The sequence below is a fragment of the Netta rufina genome, assembly GCF_964035555.1.
Source record: "Netta rufina genome assembly, chromosome: Z".
Classification (NCBI taxonomy): domain Eukaryota; kingdom Metazoa; phylum Chordata; class Aves; order Anseriformes; family Anatidae; genus Netta; species Netta rufina.
In genome coordinates this window covers 25,909,933-25,930,446 of record NC_140126.1, presented here as the reverse complement: position 1 = coordinate 25,930,446, position 20,514 = coordinate 25,909,933, and the positions used below count along the sequence as shown (strand labels likewise).

Genomic DNA, 20,514 nt, shown 5'->3' with positions numbered 1-20,514 from the left:
TTTCTCCCTGATAGGCCATGTAGTACTTGTACTTGGTTGCTTGTAACCGGTGATGTCTCCAAGTTAACAGCCAGAGGCAGACCTGTCTTTTATACATTATTTACTAAACCATCAATTATTTTTATTTATGTATTTATTTATTTTTTAACAGGTGTAATACACAATGGATTACTACTGACTTTGGATTGATATCAGTCATAGCTGTGGGTCTGTAAAACCACGCTTTGATTTCATTAACTCCTTAAAAATGAATGGGAGGTCATGCAGTATGAGCCATCGGACAACAGGTATTTCTCATGGAACTGGGATGATCAGTGAACAGCAGATCCCACCCATCAGAGTTCATGCAGGAACTCCCTGTGTATCTTCAGATAGCAGCAGCCAAAGCCCGGCTATTGGAAACTTTTCTGCCAGCCTACACTTAAAGATGCCCCTAGGAGGAGGGGTAGCTCCTCAGAGCAACATCATTGACAGTACCATTCACCTTCCCGCTCTAAGTCCCAGAAGACAAGTGGTTACAAATGGGAAGCCTTTATTTGAAGTCCTGCAGCCCCCAGGACTGCCAGCCCCACAATCCTTAAAGCCAAAACAGCAAGAATTTGGAAACACATTCTCCCTGTGCACAGGTAAAGGTAAAACTTTTTATATTGTTTTTAGTAACAGCATTTCTTCTCCAGTATCACATAGCTAGATGGTATTGGTTTCAGTAAATCCAGTACCTTCTTTACCACTCTACAACAGAGGAGAAACTGAAACAGAATGTTTTTCTATTTTCAACTAAAGTAATTAATCACGTGTTTTTTTTCCAAGAGCTTTGTAATTTACAGCAGTTGCTCATACTCCCGGAGCTATCCTAAAATTCCTTATAAACAGTGTGGTCTGACTTTGCTTTCCTAACCTAACTCAACAAATCCAAATAGTTGTTTTGTGCTCTGTAAAGTCAGAACTTTGTGAGTGCTATCAGAAATATTCCATCTTGGATGTATGAGCACAGCTTTCCGCTGGTGACTAACAGCTGCTTACCAATGAAAGCAGCAATGTAGTCATAGTTTTTAGAGTGCTTAGGCAGGGCAAGCTGTAAAGCACCTTAGAGGATGTCTCAACCTTAGATTTTCAATCCAATTTCTGGAACCACTGTGTGTGCTGTGGAAAATAATGGTGCATAGCTCTTACAAGATTTTGATGCAGATCCTCTTTGGGTAAGTAGTTGTACATCAGAGATTTACACCTCTATCAGAAAATACTCTATTATCTGCTCTTCAGTCTATGAAGTTAGAAGAGAACTTTAAGGTTTCAGTAATTATGGATTCTGGCCAAGCTAAAATCAGGACACTATTTTTGAGGAATTTTGGTGCATAGACCTAAGGATTTAATGGATAGAAAGGAATTAAATATTTTAAAATACCAGGAAAAGCTTGAATTTATATCTAAGTGCAAGTACAGAAAAGGAGACAGATTTCTTGCTTTATGCCAAGCCTGTTGCTTTTCTCAGTTTTCCTTTTTTCTTCATTACTCTGCTTAGAAAATTTAGTAAGTCCAACATTCTTCAGCAAGGCATGCAGGCTTGAAACCACCAGTATTTCAGAACAAGTTGAAAGTTAACTGCATGCTTGAGTGCTCTGCTGAGTCAGGCCTGTAGTAATGCATATACATATTCATTGGGTGACCTCTGAGATTGCTTGTCTGATGCTTGCTTGTTGGTGGTGGTGGGTGTTATTTACACCATCTAGCTTAAAGCTTCTGCTATTGGCAGCAAGGAGAGGTGGGCTCCTCACATGAAGAGCTCTGGAGGAAAGTGTTTCTCTGTCACTACAGGTAGAGCTTGGTTCCTGCTCTGCTCAAAATTACTTACTTAAATATAATTCAGGGATCCCATTCAGGGATCTCTAAAACAACTTATGCAGCAGCTGCTCCACCAGCTGCATGTCTTGCAGAGAGCATCACATGATGAAGAGAATGTCACCTAGTTTATTGTCCTTGGCATTTGGGGTTTTGGATCTGCTCTGCCTGACCACGGTGTTCCTGTTTTGTCATTTCCATCTTTGTTCCTTGGCCCACTCACCTACTGTGTATGTAAAGCAGTCTGCAATTTTGAATCACAGCAAACAGTGATTCTGATGGAAGGGCTGGCATTAGGGAAGCTTATGTATAAACAATGCTGATTAAACATTTTGGAACCAAGTAACTGAAAAGGCAACAGACAGCGACAGTTGCAAAATAAATGAAGAACTTAAGGAAAGACATTAGGAGATAAAGAACATGGGTGACACTAACATATACACATGCTTGTCTTTCCAAAACCATGCTTTGGATATTTGTTCTGTAATCAGGCAATATAGGATGGCTAGTGAATGGCCACAGAGCTCTTGATTGTACCCTCGTCTACCTTCTTTCTTCTCAGTGCCTTTTCATTCATCAGACAGATGTTGTAGTATTTACTTGTAAAATCAGGTTATCCCATGCAAGAATATGTTGTGGTTTGATTTTTGAGAATTTATAGAATGGTGGAAACTCTACATAGTGCAGGAAGATAAGTTACCACGGAAGAAGATACTAAGGGCTTCAGGTACCATGGACTTTGGATTCTGTTTCTATTGATTGGGGTTAGTAATTCCCCCTGCTTTAATGTTCTTTTTAGTAACAGGCCTGCTTTGGAAGTTAAAGATTACGTGTGCTAGGATATATATATCTTCTATATATCATAGAAGAACTAAGTCTCATACACTTTGCCAAATACACTTAGTCAAATACACTTAGCTGCATCCATATAATTTTCTAAGACACTGATATGCTGCATAAAGCTTACAAATAAGACTATAAACCTCTAAAACTATTCATGTAACTTATGCTCATGCAGGTCTTTTTTTGTCCTTTACTAGTGGCTGGTACATGGAGGGCAATGTTTTTTGATAGGTATTTGTTTTAGTTAAAGCTTTTTCTCAGGAAGACAATAGTTTTCCTTTTACAGTTGTCTTCGTATCTGTATAGAGGTTTGCACTATTCAGAGATTATTGTTGTTGTTTTTCTTTTTTAACTTTAAAATATATGGACTAGTAAAAGCAGCAAGATACACAAGAAAATGACTTTTTGGTGTTGGCAAATAGCTTTCCTGCTCATTTTCAATAATGGATAAACCATTTTTAAAAAGACCATGAGCTTCAGTTTGGGATAAAGGAAAGAACAGAATATTGTGTGCAACTATGTACCTTTTTTCTATGGAGTTTTTTTGACAGGAGATGGTGCTGAGTGTACAAAGAGAACAGTAATAACGTACAGTAAGTGCAACATGCTCTCAGCAACATGCCGAGAATCTTTTATTTTCATGAAGACTATCTTCATCTTGTATAACGATGCAAAGCTTTGAAAGAAAAGGATTTTTAGAAAGGTTGCCACCTCAAGTCACATTAACAGAAACTGTTACACTTCTGTGCATGACAAGAACCTAGAGCACACTGTGTTTTCTCATTGTAGGGAAAAAAAGCAAGTCTTGACAGGCACTTGTGTATGCCTCTGACTTCAACTACTGTACCTCCTGTGTGGTACTGAATGTATGATGTGCTTTCTAGTACTGTTTTGTGCATCCAAAAAATAAAATAGTATAATGGTGGATTTTTTTTCAGTACTGGAAAATGTGAGAGTAGGTTGTTTTTGACATCCTTTTGACAGACAAAACACTTTTGTCTTCCCAAATTAGATATTTTCACATATAAATTAGGTGCAAACTGCAAGTATAACAGTACACATATTTGACTTTGGAAATCTACAGTGTCACATTACATTTGGTGTGTCTTATTTGACCACTTTTTGTGAGTAATTAGTTCCACACATTATAGATTTACTCAGACTTTGAAAGCAGATCTCTATTGACACTAGCTGCTATGGTGAAAAAGAACTGGAGAGACATCAGGTAAAAATGAGCAGAAAGGTTTGAGAGCAGCAAAGAAAGACAGAAGACTGAAATGTGGTCAGCATTTGTCTTCAGCTTCTCTTTTCAATGCACATCTTTTGAGAGGTCTTGTAATGAAAACCTATACCATTAAAAAAAATATCTAGCTTTCTACTGCATGTTCTGTTAATAATGAAAATTTAAAAAGAAAGTCTGATCTTCATGTGGTTCACATTAGAACTGCCCTTTAAGTGTAATGATGCCCAGACAATGTTATTTATTCAAAGATACATTACTTAGCTTATCTGTTCTGAATACACATATCTAAGTAGCATTTCATCTTCTAGAAAATCCAGTATCTTTTCTTATTCCTTGTCTTTTTCACTTTTTCAAATTTTGTCAGCATGAGCTGGAGGATGTTCATGCACATCCTGAGTGTTGTCACATCTAACGTAGTAATAAAAATCCCAAATCTTTTGGAAAATAGAACACATTTTCTGAGTGCCAACATGTTCAACACCTGTACCTGCTTTCTCTTACTCTGCGAATTAAATCGTATGTTTTTGAACTCCATCAAGACGTATTAAAAACAAACACATTGCTGCTGATTTAGGTAGTTACTGGAGTTGGCTGCTAAGGAAACCTTATCTTTTTCCCTCAGCATTACCTGGTAGGGTCCAGTAGGGACAGAGGAGGGTCAGGTCCTGGGGGAGCTGGATCCTTGGCCTGAAACACTGTGATCATACACAAATATTTATGGAAGCTTATTTGAGGCTTAGTAGTAGATTTTCCTGTCATGTTAGACAATACACTGCAGTCTTAAAGCTACTCAAATTTGCCTGATAGAGAATTTCCACTGTGGTAGGAATTCTCCAGTGAGGTACTTGCTGTTCATGGAGGTAGTGTAGCTGCTGCACATCCAGCTAGTGTTCCCATAACCTGGTGGAGAGGTCCCACAGGGACACAGGAAGTGGGGTGGCAGCATGTCATCATGACTTTTGGTCTTCTTTCTTTATATGTTTGCCAGACCTGCTATGTCTGGCAAGACTTTCTAGAAATTACAAGCAGCTCTTAGACATGGCAGCCATAGCCACACCATTGTGCCCCTTTCTCTCTGGCAGCAGATGATGCTTCATACATAGTTCAAGTCTTGGAAGTCAGTCTGGCCTTTTGTTCCACTCTGGTTGCTCTACCAGAACTGTTTTGTACGCTGTGTGTGGGTATGTGACTGAGGCTGTGTTATAGCTGTGAAGAGCTGACATGAAAATACTTGAGATGGGGCTTGAGGAAGATAATCTGGACATATGCAGGTAAAAGGAAATGCTTACTGGTATTTAAAGAAACTAGCCATTAAAGAAACATATGCAGATATATGTTGATCCCTTTTGCTGTCCATTTTACGGTTATTTTATAATAGTTATCATCTTCCATTTCTGTGATTTCTACAAAGTTAAGTGTGTGCCTTTAGATGAAGAATCCTCATGTATTTTATTTCCTATTATGGTTTCCTTGCAAATGCAACTAGATTTTTTTTTCATGGTAAAATGTCTGATAAGATAGAATTCATGTTTCCTATACAGGATCAATAGGACTCTTTCTTAACCTAGAAATATTGACAGACGTTAAATCTTGTGGCTGTTTTGTTTTTGTTTCAATATTTTATTTTATTTTATTTTTAATCATGTGTGTGGTTTTGTTGTTGTTGGGGTGGGGCTCTTTGTTTGTTTTTGGTTGGTTGGATTATTTTTTTTTTCCTTTCTGTGAGGAGAAACAGCTCCAGCTAAGCTGTGTGAGAACTGTGAACTTGGTCAGGAAGGATTATTTGTCTACAGTGGCCAAGAGAGCCTTGTTTCACTTTTGAACAATAACCACACAGGTCTATCAGGCTTGTTATGTGCAGAAGTGTTAATCAGTAAGCAGCTTGAGCCACACTTGAAATCTCTTCTACATACTTTTTTTTTGCTCTCTAGTACTGTTTTTTTGTGTCAGTTGGCGCAGTCTGAAAACAAGTTGTTCATCAGTATTCTGTGCAGTTCCTTATGCAGAAAGCTTGACTCAGGCCTTATTTTCTTTTTCAGCTGTTTTCTTTAATCAATTTTCAGCAGTTTTTAAGCCTATTTATTGACAATGTTTAGGTACAGCAAAGTGTTTAAGTGATAATGATCTTAGCTGTATCCAGCATGACAGATTTTCCAGCTTTGCATATACTTCAGTCGCCTTGACATGCTTGAAAAGGAACACAAGACCCATCAATGCAAGGAAATCATTAATTGCAGCTCTGGTGATTGCTGGGGAGAACCATTCTTGAGCCAACAGGGATAGGTCTTGGTGGATTCTTCTGTCCTGACCAGGAGTTTCCAAAATGGCATAGATGAGGATGGGAGAGTCCTCAAGTTTAATTCATGAATTAGTTCTAGGGGTGGGATGAAGAGACTGATTGCAATACTGCTTGTGTTTGAAGAGGTTCTCTGTGGATCTTGGCATGCCTTTATAGGCATGCCGTTATATTTCATTTTAATGTAAAAGGTGGTGCATAGATTCCTATAGCAAGACATTCCTTTGGAGTGGTTGTTGCAGATTAATTTATTTTTCCATCTCTCATGTTTCAGCCATGGCTTAACTCCTGAACATAAATGGTGTTCAGGCAATTTACAGTGACTTTGACTCTGTACTTTTAGAGTCTCTAACCATTCAAAACTTTTTTTTTTTTTTAAGAAGAAAATGTTGAAGAAAATGAAAATAGTGATACCAAAATGCATATTGGATGATGTGTTATAAAGGCCTGAGGCAACTTACAAAAATTCCCTGGAGAGTGTTAGGCTTAATGCCAGAAGGGATCAACTTTACACAGGAACTGTAAAATCCCTCGAGTATTAGGCATATTGCCAACACTTACCCATTCTGTGTTAAGAGTTTAATGTAACTACTCTTATACTTTTATCCTCTGCTTTGTGGGCTTGGACAGTATGCTTTAAAGTGAATTGCAGCTATCTAAAATACAACAAAAAATATAGTGAAAGGGTACACTAAGGGGTAGGTCACATATTATAATTTTCTTAGACAAAATATTATTCTTTCAAACTGGGACAAGCCAACTGAAGGTGATGGACTGTATTTATCATCAGCTTTATGACACCTGCTTTCACCATGACAGCTTGCTGTTCTCAATAGCATACAAAGAGTCTCTCCCTCTGGAAGGCTACAGAGAAAGCAGGGGCAAGCTGGATGGGGGAGGCTACACTGAACTTGGCAACTTCTGGTGGAGATCTCAGTATGCCTTTGATAAAAATCGCATGTCCTGAGAAGAATTCCCAACGGACAACATCAGACGGCACCTACCTTCTTGAGAGGCTGACTCTTTTAGCAACCTCGCATATTCTTTCCTCTCTCCTTCATTTGGTCCTTACTGCTGCACACCTATTTGATGCTGGTGAACAGGGAACATGTGGATTGTCTGCTTTGTTTTAACTGCTCTCTCCTACCCGTCTCACCAAGGAAACAATGTGAAGAGAAGCTGCTCCTCTGACATCTATGCTGTACCTAAAGTACAAAAATAGACTTCTTTTTACTTTTAGTGTTCTCACACAGTTGTAAACATTGGAATGATGTCTTTTTTTTTTTTCTTTCTGAGAATAGCAATGGGAGTAGTTGTCCACTCTGATGAGGTTCTTTTGTTCTCTGTTTTCCTTATTGCTGGTGTTTCTGCATCTAAGTTTGATAATTAGTTCTGCCTCAGAGTTCAACAGAGCTAGGGAAAGTAGTATGACTTTTTGAAAGTCCATGTTAACATGTTTGAACTTTGTCTTAGCTTACACAATAAACTGTCTTAAAGTGTATCTGACCTGTTTCTCACTGGGTTATAAATAGCATGCACGTTCTCCTTTGTCTGCATTTCTGTACCACCTATCACTTCCAGGGTCAAATTCACCTCAGGCCAGTGAGGTGCTTGCAGGCATTGCATGTGACTTTCTACTTGAGTTAGTGGAGCATGCCTTTCACTGTGAAATGTAAGAGTGTAGGTCGTCCTTCCATCAGACTTCAGATGCCAGCTCAATATGTATTGGGTGCAACAGATGGGATGTGGCAAGGAATACTGAGATCCAGATGTGAAAACATGGCTTAGTCAATGATATTGTCAAAACTTGGCATTTGCATAAGCATGCCAGATTTTTTTTTTTTTCTGGTATCTGCTGCGGTGCTTGTTGCTGGAGTTTCTTGGTCTGTTGTGTGCCGTTTTAGCTTCATGCCCTGCTATTCCCTCTCTCCCTTTTTGTTGCTTTTCTCTTTTTGGATTCCCGGTGATGGCCATGTTAGCCCAGTGACAGACATGGCCACTACTGCATCCTCTGGTGTTATTGGAATGCAAGTCACAATGGCAGGGATGAAAGTATAACACATCATGATGGGTGTGATATAAATGTCTACAGTGAATAAGTACTTCAGGGCATTATTCTCTCTGAAACCAGAAAAACATCTTTAAATGCGCTAGAGATTGTAAGACACCAGAGCAAATATACTGCCATGACATGCCTGGTGCAGTCTTTTGTACAGAATTGGAATGAACCACAGCAATTGAGTTTGTTTTTCATCTTTTATTTCCCATGGTAAACTTGTTGGGTAAACAGAATGAAGGCAAAATAGTAACTATTAACTGTTACCAGCAAAACTGTTGTTTGATGGTAATGTGGTATAATGTCTGTGTTTCAGCACAGAACTCAGAACTCCTGAGTTCTAGGAGGTAGGAGTAATTGTGTTGGAGTGTTACAGGGCCATATTTGCTGCTGCAGCTAATTAACTGTTAAACTGTTTGTAGGTGTTGGAAGTCAACTCCATAATCCCTCCAAGATGGCAAAGGGGCATAGGGAACTGCCTTCACAGACAATGAAAGCAGGATGACCTGGAGCAGGAGCAGTGAATGAGGTGTTTACTTCTTCAAGCCCTTTCCCTCAGTCTTGTGATACAGAGTCCAGCTGAGACATAGGAAAAAGCATTTGTTTAGACAATATTCTCCACTTGCCTCTGTAAATGGATGAATTAGAACCTTTCCTTGTGACAAAAATCTCAGTTTGTCAAAGTTTTATATGGTCAGTTCTACAGATGCAGTACAGTTGATAAAATCAATGTTTTAAGCTGCTTTCCCCAGGGCATAGAACAAAATATATCCCTAAGTAGTCTAAGAATTTGACACATAAATAGGATGAAATGGAATATGGTTATTTTTTGCTACTGCTGTCTTTTCACAAAAAAAATGGATTTTTAAAGCCTTTTTGACAAGATAGTCAGAGGGAGGAATTTCTTTCTGGAGTAATAATCCTGTTTTGTGGTGGAAACTCCTCTCATGAAGTTTATTGTTTCCATTCAGCTCCTCTCATGAATTTTATTGTCTGCTCAAGAAGAACCAGTATTTGGACAGTTAGGACACTAGCAAATCCTTTGCTAATCTGGTGTCTTAGACTATTTTTTTTTTCTGTTGGGGGTGCATATTATTTATATTTGAAAGAACAAATGATAGCTCTGCAGTAGGTTTCTTCTAACAGGATATTTTAAATAGCATACGTTGGCAGTGATTGCAGCTTGTTAATCTACTTGTTCTATAACAAGGCTGTAAATTTTCATACATTGTATTTCTAGAGACTGACCTTCAGGAGAAATTAGGCTGATTGATTAAATAGTTACTGAAGTGCTTCTGAAATAATGGAAGATGTTTGCATGTTTGATTGGTTACTCTGACTTGCAATAGGCTTCATTGATGTAGTTCTGTGCTTTTGAGCTTGCTCTCTTCCTCTATCTATGTCCAAAAACATCCCTAAATGGTTGCAATGAAGTTTTCTGAAGGAAGCTAGTTTTCAGATAAAATCTATTGTCATGCAAACATATAACTGTTTGCATGTAAACAATATAAGTACCAGCATGTGATTGATTAAAATTTCATATATGGGCATAAATTTAGCAGTTGAATATGTTATTTCCAACACATACCCATGTTTGTATACATGACCATTTTTTGTTCTTTGTTTTGTTTTTGGCTGGTTGGCTTTTATTTTATATTTTTTCCCTTTTCCCACACAACGTGAGTTCTGTAAAATTTCACCTTAAAATTGGACAGCTTCTTTGGGGCTGTGCATGGGCAACTGAAAGTAGAAGAGAGTTGGTGCATGTAAGAAGAGCATACCATCAATCAGTTAATGTAGCTTTGGCTTTCTTGACAATAGCAAATATTTGTTGTGAAAAAATGTACAGGTATATCTAATACTGATACTGGTAAGTGACTTCTATATCTGTTTGGTATAGATCTGCTAACCGTTGTCTTCCCATATAAGAGGTTTCAAATTATAATGAGTAGAGATTCTGTCTACAGTGCATTGTTATGCTTTAAAGAGCAAAGGCATCTCTTGAGGTTTGTCAATTTAACCATGACTCTGACATTTTGTCTGAGGGTGACACTGAGCTGAGAGGTCAGGAGAAGAGACATGCCTGCCCTAGTTATTGTTATTATAAAACAAAACCAAAAACACTTACTGCAAAACATTATCATTGTAAAATCCATTAAAAGGGATCAGGTTGCCCAGAGAATTGGATGCCCCATTCCTGAAGGTGTTCAAGGCCAGGCTGAATGGGGCTTTGAGCAACCTGGTCTAGTGGGTTGCATCCCTGACCATGGCAGGGGGATTGGAACTAGATGGTCCCTAAGATCTCTTTCAACCTGAGACATTCATTGATTTTGTGATTTTATTAAAGCATTTTGGCATGACAGATAGTCCTCCAGGTGTTCAAACGGTGGGTGGCCAGTGTCCTGGGAGACAGATATCCCAGGGCATGCATCTCCTATTGGCACTCACAGTGGGTGATTTTCTGCTAGAGAGTCACCCAGTGCTGGTGTCCTGACTGGCCCATGGTAGCTGTGTGCACCAAGCTTTCCTTCCTGAACTTTCTCCTTAGAAATGTACCCCCAAACCACATGAATTTAGATCTCTAAAAGGATACCAAATCTTGCTCCAGCAAAATCCCTATTGTAATTGGTGGTGTTTTTGTCCAATTCAGAACTTCATGTTTGTTCTGCAACAAAGGGATTACTTTTCACATTGATGTGACTCCTGTCTTTATGGTCAGCATTATTTTCAGAGCTTCACTGTTCTCGGATGGCAGATCAATAGGGGAAAATGTTATTTTCTTTTCTTGATGTTCAGGAAAGGCTGATTGGACTGATGTTGCCTTATTACTATTAATTTTTGAATCAAATAAAGCCTTAACAATAAGGATTTTATTGGAGATAAATATGAAGAAGAAAGGATATGTAAATAATGATGGATGGATGCTGTACTTTATAAGTACATACGCTTTTCATTTCCACCTCTTGTAGTGTCTGCCTCTTTTTTCTTTAAAAAAAGGCATTGGAAGGGCTTGACCATTGTTACACAATCTGTATTTCACGTTTAGGACAATGACCTTCACCAAAGTGAAATTTGTCCCCCAGTCATGAAACTGTACTAGGGGTCTCCAACATAGCTCACAGTGGCATAATGCTCTTTCACTGCAGTCTCATGGAACCAGTGTTGTTTCATCTGCAGGAGAAACAACTGCTCCTTTTCTGCTTTTAGAAAAGCTTGGGGTGATTCCTGCCTTGAATGAGGGAAAAATCCTATACAGAATCTAGATGAGCACAGTTGGCATACATGGCATTAAGGCTTTCTCCCAGAAATATTTAACAGTAGATTAAAGCTTCCAGTGTGGCAAAGAGACCCTGTCAAGCTTGCAAGTTGGAAACGATTAGCTTTAAATTCATTTTTTTCCCAAAAATTCTTTGCTTTTTTTTTTTTTTTTTAGTAGTTCAAAATAACAATCAAAATGAAAATGATTAAATTTAGCAGATATAATTTTCTGAGTCTGTTGTCCGTAAGTGTTATAGCTCTTCTGAATTGTACCATCAAGGACCATCACCTCAATGCAATATCTGATTCAGTACTTCTGGTGGTTAATGGATAACAACTCTTAATGTCAGTGACGGAGAATGCTGGTTGGGCATTATACAGTGGATATGCCAAGACTTTTTTTTAAAGTTTTCCAAATAAGCCATTTTAAAAATCAGAGCAACAACTAGAGTTAACTTATTATAATGAGAAAAGTGAGAGTAGAAAAGGGAGAAAAGAGAAGAGGAAGAATGAAAATATTCATGCTTAACTCCCACAAAGTCTCATATGGACTCCTTGCTTGCAACCAGTGCAGAGGCTTGGGTGGGGCGACACACCCTGCCCAGCCTGCTCCGGTCCTTTGCAAAGCCTTTGTCTCTATCTCCCCTGAGATGTGGCTGTCCATCCACCTGATGTTTCTCCACAGCTCCATCCTGGCACCCTGCTGCACCCTATAGTCTACCCAAATGCTTATCCCTGCGGAAGCCCAGGAGCACCCAGGGAGAAGAAGGGTCTCACTTCCCCTAGGGTGAGCATGGCCCTGCCCCTCCTACCTGAGTCAGCCCTTGGCATGGGTGCACACCAATTGTGGCAGCACTGCCACCGCTTTGCTGCGCTTTCAGGAGCTGCGGGGTGGGAGACTTGTTGTCATGTAATTTACAAAAAAGGATTCCATTCAAACTGATTAGGTTTTATTAACATTATTAACATTCAGTTTGCATTTGTTGTAAGCACCAAGAGTGAGGGTCTCATATGAACAGTAATGAAATCATAATGAAATCATATAGGTTCCTCCATTCAAGTGGTATTCAGTACTGACTGACTTGGAAATGGAGAGATGGAAAGGTTCTCTGTTTGCTTCTTGGGGTTATTATGAATGTTTCTCTTTATTTCTCTTATTTTATTTTTTTTCTTTATTTCACATGTATTGTTCTTCTCTTTATTATGCTTCTTTTCTTTACTTGAATGAGGAGTATAAGCCTAAACTGTGCTTTTGGCACCTGTTATATCCTGTCTTTTACAAACACAAAAAAATCTTTACGATATAGGAACACGTTTTGTCTCTGTCTAATTCCAAGACTAAAGAGATGCCTTGGGGTATCCGGGAATTTTACTATGAATGGCTTGGAAGCATCTAAAACCAAGTATTTTGAAAGGTTAAGAAAAAAAAAAAAAAAAAAAAGGAAACTTCTGAGTAGCATGTTTACTTAAATATAGAAAGAGAATAGAACCTTACTGAACAGAAACAGAATACATTTTCATATTTGCCTGAATTAATAATACATGTTCTATTTGAATACCATTCTAATATGACAGACAGTCATCATCTTTGCTAACATTATCAACATGAAGTTTACTTTGGCAACTAAATATAGCTTAATTGTATAACATACGCTTTAATATCCCTATTCTGTCCTACTCATATATTTTCAGTGGCTTATTTAAAAGGATAAATCAAGAGTTCAGTAGCAGCATGTTTGATCTAGGTTGACCTTACATTTATTATATACTACTGTTTGAACATCTGTTACTAAATCTGCAGTTGGCTTTCAAGTTCCAGCTAACCAAACTATAGTTGTTCTGTTCAATCAGCACTCTCAGAATAATTTTTCGTTTGTTTGTTTGTTCGCTTGCTTGTTTGTTTAACTGCTGACCAGGCACTGGTGTCAATTAATTAGTGAAATGAATCTTTTAGCGCAGTCCACACTGTTTCTTGTTTCTTTTGGCAATAAAAGAGGATTGCTTATATACTTGTTTTAACATTTGGCTGTAAAATGAGTGGACTTTCCAATAAGGGGAGAATATTTAAAATATATTCTGTAGCTTAAAAGAAACCCTGTTCATTTTGGGACCTCAAGGCCATATGGAAAATGACCTTTGATAACCTGTGCACACTTCTTGTCTGACTCCTGAGGAGAGGGAAGAGAAATAAGAAAATTACTTTTACACAAATACTAATATTCATAGCTGTTTATTCATCTGTGGTCATACAAACGCTGGATAGTATTCACAGCCCAGTGAAACTGTCAATTTTTGGTCAGTCTTTATTTCTGTTTACTTGGATGGGGAGCATTTTTTCATAAAACGGCTTTGTGTAAGTAATAGTCAAACTGCTAACTTTGACTGGAATCCCATGTAGGACAAACACCATTAATTCTTTACATTTTTTCGTATGGCTGTTTTGAATTCCTTTCTTACAAAAGAAAAATAGTTTTTATTTTGTTTTGTTTTTGCTAAATATGGAAGCTGCAGAAGGCTATGAAACTTTCATTGGCCACATGGCAAGTCCTGTGCAGAAATTAAGTAGAGTTGATTTCTCAGTGGGATGTTAAATTTATTGCTGGTTTGAAAAGTGGAACAGATTTGACTTTGCCTTGGGAAATATTTGAAAAACATATTAGATAAGACAGTTCACGGGCCTGGTTAACAGCTGGAAAACTTTTCATCTGTCTCACACAGCTCACAGAATGAAGGTAAACAAGGGTCACTGTTCCTAATGAGCTGGGATGGTGGAGAAGTTCTGGTGACCCTAGCACCACAATTCTGTGTCCTTTCCCTCCATGTCTGTTCTTCCACTAAGCCATTCGAAAAATCAGCATGTTTGTGCAGTGTGTGCCTTGGAACTTCATTCTTTACCTCAGAATGCCCTGTTCTTTTGTATCTCCTCTGCACCCCTGTTACCTTCCTGCAGCTCAACCCCTGCCAGTTATGTCAAGTAGATAGAAGATTGGCTCATGTAAAGAGCAATTACAGTAAGTTGTAATTTTGTGAGATGGAGAAACTGAAACCTAGGGCTTGCAAGAATTTTCTCTTTCATTTATGAAACAAACAAAAAATCTTCATTGATGAGCCTAATATGAAAAATAAGTTTAAATAGGTCTTCTTTTTATTTTTTTTTTCCCTGACAGACAATTACTATCTTGTAGTGACAGATACTAGTCCCATTTGACATACTAAATACTACACTGTGGAAATCTCTTTGTAAAATTAAGTGCTAATGGGAGTAGGGGATCATAGTGTGGACCAAAGAAGATGAAAATGTCAGTATACGTAGAGCAATCAGGAATGAAATTTTTAAGTGTAGGTTGAATATGGGTGTGTTTCCCTTCTAAACACAGCTCTTGATTCAAGTTTAGTAAGCATCTGTGCATTTGTGTTGGTTGTAAGTTTACATTCAGATTAGATTTATGAACTTGCACAAATACTGAAGGCATTTTTATAGCTTTAGATCTAAATATTCTGTAAATTGAGAAAGAACTCTTAAGACTAGTGGATTTTCCAGTTGTTGTGCACTGACATTTGTAAAGGCAAAAATTAATCATTTTTTGGGGAAGTCATACGGCTGAAATATTCTCAGCATTCAAATCCAAAGCAAAATGCCCAAGTCTTCCTCCCAGAAGAAACAAACAAACAAACAAACAAAAACATTCCTTTGTGTGCATTCTGCAGAAGATTGTTGAGGTCATGGATAACAGGTGCTGAGGAGAAAATCCAGACTATTTTGCACAGGTGACTCTGTACAAGACCTTGCAAGTAAATCAGCCCCAGTGCTGGCTGAGAAAGATCTGAAAGTATGAGCTGCGAATCTTTCTACATATCTCTGTCTCCCAGTAGTCATTCAAGTGTGGGGTTGTACATTGTTAACAGAAAATATTGCATGAATAATCCCTGACTCCAGCATTAAATTCTTCTTTTATATGGAGAGATTTTTGATTAACCTCTTCCATTGAGAGGTGGTAGGTCTGTGAGGCTGGAAAGACATTTCCACTAGATGGAAATGTCTTCTGTCAAAGGGTGAAGGATGAAAGTTTGTTAGAACAGTTTGTGTTTTAGCCTTTGCAAATTTTATTAGAAAACACTAGACTTCTGTAGACTCTAGGAAAATATGTCTGTATTGTGTATTTCTGAAGTGTTGAAAGTGTAGGAAAAAAAATAGGTTTTAGAGTTTTAGACTAATGTATTTCATTCATCCCAGTTAAATTTCATAACATGGTATTCTTCACAGGAGAGATTTTGTTGAAATTAATGTGGTAAAAATAATGTTGAATGAAAGTTAATTGTGTCTGTGTATGAACAGCCAAAGATAAGTCACTTACTAAAGAACAATAGTAACTTTGAAAGATAGAAGAAAAAGAATGTACAGGAAGTTCTTCATGACTTCTCTCAATTTTTTAGAGAAACCTAGATTATTTTAGAACAGGAAAAACAGACTGTTAAAAATTGAAATAATAAGGTGTTGAAGGTGTTGAAATAATAAGGTGTTGAAGGTGTTGAAATGCAAACATTTTTTAAATTTTTTTGAACTATCAAAAGAAAAAACCTCAGCACTGGTATTTTCAGTCATCCATACCTAAATGCAAAGTATACTATCTGTAGTTCAAGTCACTTCATTAAGTTAAGTTAATTGCTCTCCTAATGCACTGATTTAGTGTTTGATTTTCCTAACAACCTTTTTCATCCACTCTTCCAATAAATTTTCTTACTGTTTACAATTTACTGCTTATTATTTATTTACCTAGCAATATTTGCACCCATCATAAATGTATGTGGACATAACAAAAGCAATATATTCAAAATGCAAGATGCAATCCTACTTTATTCCAAAGTATAAGTAAATAAAATGGTAGCCTTTTCCATTTTTTCCACAATTTTCCAAATTGTGTCCAGAAAATTAGCAGCCACAGATTCCTGCTGTGTGTTTGTGATGATATATTCATCACATGCCAGAGTTTCCCCCTTGTATTAGAAAAATTCACATGAAATAACATATCTGTGTTGTGTTCATGCCTGTTGGCTTTTGTGGAAAATTACCATTTTAGCTGTAATACCATGGTAATTACCAAATTACCATTACCATTTTAGCTGTTTTCTCACTAACAATTCCTCTTCAAGATATTCTGAGTCATTGCTAATACTGTATCTCTCAAAATCTGCTCGTGTTACTGCACCAATGGATGCAGTCTACCATCTATGGATGTAGGACTGCAAATTACAGAAGTGTTTTTAATGTCCATACTGTGCCTGTCGCCATACCTCTCAGTTACCTATGTCTTCAGCATGTCTCTTTTTGTTTGAGATGAACCTGTGCTATGATTATTAATTAACATTTTGCAGATGTTACTGAGTCTTATTCAAATTTTGACACCATGATCCTTTGCATTAGGCTTGTGGTTGTATGTGCAGTGCAAATTCTGAGCAAGAATGAGTAGTAGCACCTCTATATTAGCCTGTGGCAGTCATGGTGATTCTGTAGAGACACAGGTTACTGCTCGTTGTTTCCCACAGCTGACAGAGTAAGTCAGACGTTCCACTGGGGAAGTGGTTCTTTAAAAGATGCAGTGAAATCAAATGAGATGGAGGATGGTGGTAAGTGTAACTTTTGCTTTTGATCTCTCAGTGATTGCTTTCTTCCTTCTAGTCTATCTTCTCCTATTCTTGTGCTCTGGTTATTTCCCCATCATTGCTACCTTTGTTTATGGGACTTTTCAAAGCACTGTTCAAATTCTGCTTCAGTTTCCAGTTTCTTTAGAGTGTGAGTGCTGTCACAGGAGCTCTTCATCACTAAAAGCAGCATTGTTCTGCTGTTAAAAATACATACTTTACATATAGCTGCAGAAAGACAGATACAGTACAGTTATAGCTACAGTGTAGGAAATCTGAATAAATGAAAATTTATTCTTGTACAAGAAGACAATGATTTTTTTTTTTTCCATTCAGTGTCTTTTATTGCTTCATCTTTTACTTCTGTATAAGACTGATACTGATAAAAATTCATTTGGGTGTCAGAGCTGGTAGTGTGTGAAGGGGTACATGTGGGAGGAAGAGGGAGGACAAAGTGTACGTGCCATGAGTCTGCTTAACCACAAAATAATTCTGCCAGTTGGACAAAGGGATTATCCTGCTAATTGCACTGCTTCCAGCCAAGGGGAACACCAAGGACCAAATCTGTGTAAATGTCATTTAGGTTACTTGAGCAGTTTTGCATATCTGTACCTCCTGAGATAAAAGCACAATGGAAGTATTACCTAATTATATAATTAATTTGTATGATTGTATATACGGATACAGTGTAATGTTTTGCTATTGTTGGCAAGAAGGATTATTCCTCAAAGTTTGCAGCTCACTCTAGGAAGATTCATCTATTTTCACTGTATTTTACTTCCTATCATACTTTATTTTCTATTTATTAATTTGTTTTCTATTGTACTTTTTTAATAAAGAAAATTATATTTTCTATACTTTCCTGTACTTCACCATGTTCTGGCTTTGTCTAGACCAAACACTGCTGGGCCTGCAAATCCAGCACTTGCTGGACTGTTTGTTTTTCTTTTGTTTGACACTGAGAACAGCATAGATGTATTAGTCTGATACTGCATGTTGCATCATATCTTTTCTCCTCTGAGGTATTTTGATAATCTCATTGCCTCTTACGCTAAAGGGCATGGGCAAGGCAGACCACTGGAAGCAAAATACGCAGACCCAGCTAGCTGCACTCCAAAGTGTCTGTATCTTTCATTGAAAGAAAAAAAATAAATTAAAAAGGATGACAATTTCTTTGTGGAAGCCAAAAGGCAATAAAACTTAGGCCAGAACCTCCACCTGACAAGAAAAAGACCTTGCACTTTGTTTATTCCTTTTAAATATCATAAAGCACAACATACCCTGCAGAAAAAATTCAGTGTTATAACACATTGGGCAGTTCGTACTCTTACAGAGGTAGGGGGTGTAAAGCACCTAGAAAGTATCTGAATTTCTATTTTTTCTTGTGTTTACAAAAAGCACTCAGGAAAATGAAGTCTTAAAACACATGATAATGAGCTCGAATTTATTGTAGCTGCTCACACATTTATTTGATGGGCTTCTCAAAAACTTTCAGCACTGGCATCACTTAGACTGTTCCTGAGGTCTGAGTGAAGTGGAAGTGAAACTTTGTCAACACTTTTGGAAATCTCATTTTACATGTACAGAATTAGAAGTAAGGAACAAGAGCAGTGTAGGCATGAAACAAGTTTGTGCTCAAGTGCTGCCAAGAACTGCTGTATATAGGGTACTGGACAGAGCAAGTTGCCTGTTATTGTAGGCATGAAACAATGGACCTTCTTACATGTCTCCAGTGGTTGCCTTGAGTTGGATTCTTGCATATCTGCACTGGAGATATGCAAGATTTCGTTCTTCTAATACTGAGGAGTATTAGCAACTTGAGTAAAAATATTAAAAAAAAAGAAGTAAAATTATTTTCATACATTAAAGCACTATGAAAATATTACCTAATTATATAATTTTACTCTTTGACTTTTGGGGTTCCTCAGGGCTCCATTTTAAGGCCAGTTCTCCTTAATGTTTTTTAAACAACTTGGGTGAACAGAGTAAGTTTGTGGATGACAAAATTGGGAGAAGTTGTTGACTCTGTTAAGGTTGGTGAGGTCTTGCAGAGAGATCTGGACAAATTAGAGAGCTGGGCAATCAGCAATAGTATGAAATTTAACAAGAGCAAGTGCCAGATTCTGCACCTGGGATAGAGTAACTCTGGATGCATACCTACTGGGTGATGAGAGGCTGGGGAGCAGCCCTGCAGAAAGGGATTTGGGGGTTATGGTCAATGGCAAGTTGAATGTGAGTCAACTGTGTGCCCTAGCAGTGAGGAGGGCCAATTGCATCCTAGGGTCTATCAAGCATGGCATTGCTAGCCAGTCGAGGGAAGGGATTGTCCCACTCTGCTTTGCACTGGTGTGGCCTCACCTGAAGTACTGTGTGCAGTTTTGGCCAACACAGTATAAGAAGGACATAAAGCTATTAGAGTGTGTCTAAAGGAGGGCTACAAAGATGGTTAAGGATCTACTGATACACTATAAGATATACATAACCATACATAATAAGCATACATAAGAGGAGCATCTGAAATCACTTGGATTGTTCAGTCTAGAGAAGAGGAGACTGAGAGGAGGGCTCATGGAGGCCTACAGCTTCCTCACAAGGGAACAGGGGGCAGGTGGCGATCTCTTCTCTGTGGTGACCAGCAATAGGACCTGAACAAGTGGCATGAAGTTTCCACAGGGAAGGTTCAGGCTGGATGTTAGGAAAAGGTTCTTCACTAAGAGGGTAGCTAGGCACTGGAGCAGGTTCCCCAGGGCAGTGGTCATGGCAGACTCTGTTTGGAGTTCAGGAAGTGTTTGCACAACGGTCTCAAAGTGATCTTGTGATCAGATCATGCATGTGAGGATCCTTGATTAAAATACTCTCTGGAGTGTTGCAGCATTAGCCTAATTTTATAAGGTCAAAAAATACGATACATAAAGTATTAGGACATTGATTCACTGAAAACAAAAGAAAACAACAACAAAAAACTCAAAAACTCTTAATCTTTAATTCTGCATTTTTTCTTATATCTGTTTTGGGGTTTTCTAGTCTGAAAAAGAATCTGAATTCCTTGGTTTCTGAGAAGGCTAAGAAAATTTGTGGTGACAATGTTGAAACAGAAAGAACTGGTCCACATAGACTGTATTTAAAAATAAATAAATAAATAAATAAATAAAGGGGAAAAAAAAAAAAGAGAGAGAGAGAGAGAAAAGTTCTGCAAAATAAGAACAGTCATGAGCAGATTCTTTCCAGCTGGTTGCTTTTGTCATTGATTTCTCCACCTTATACTAACCTATAAGTTTGTTAAAGGTCAAACTGAACAATTTGAATAGTTTCTTATCCTAATATCACTAAAATGAGTCT

General features: G+C 37.8%; 1 protein-coding gene across 1 annotated transcript in view; it reads left to right on the top strand.

Moving 5' to 3' along the window:
- Positions 1–247: 247 nt before the first annotated feature.
- Positions 248–20,514, top strand: part of GLIS3 (GLIS family zinc finger 3) — a gene marked incomplete at both ends in the record, with an annotated part of 168,037 nt that continues 147,770 nt past the window's right edge. The window contains one exon of the mRNA XM_084305150.1: positions 248–632. Coding sequence (XP_084161276.1) covers positions 248–632 — 385 coding nt within the window. The remainder of the gene's footprint in view (positions 633–20,514) is intronic.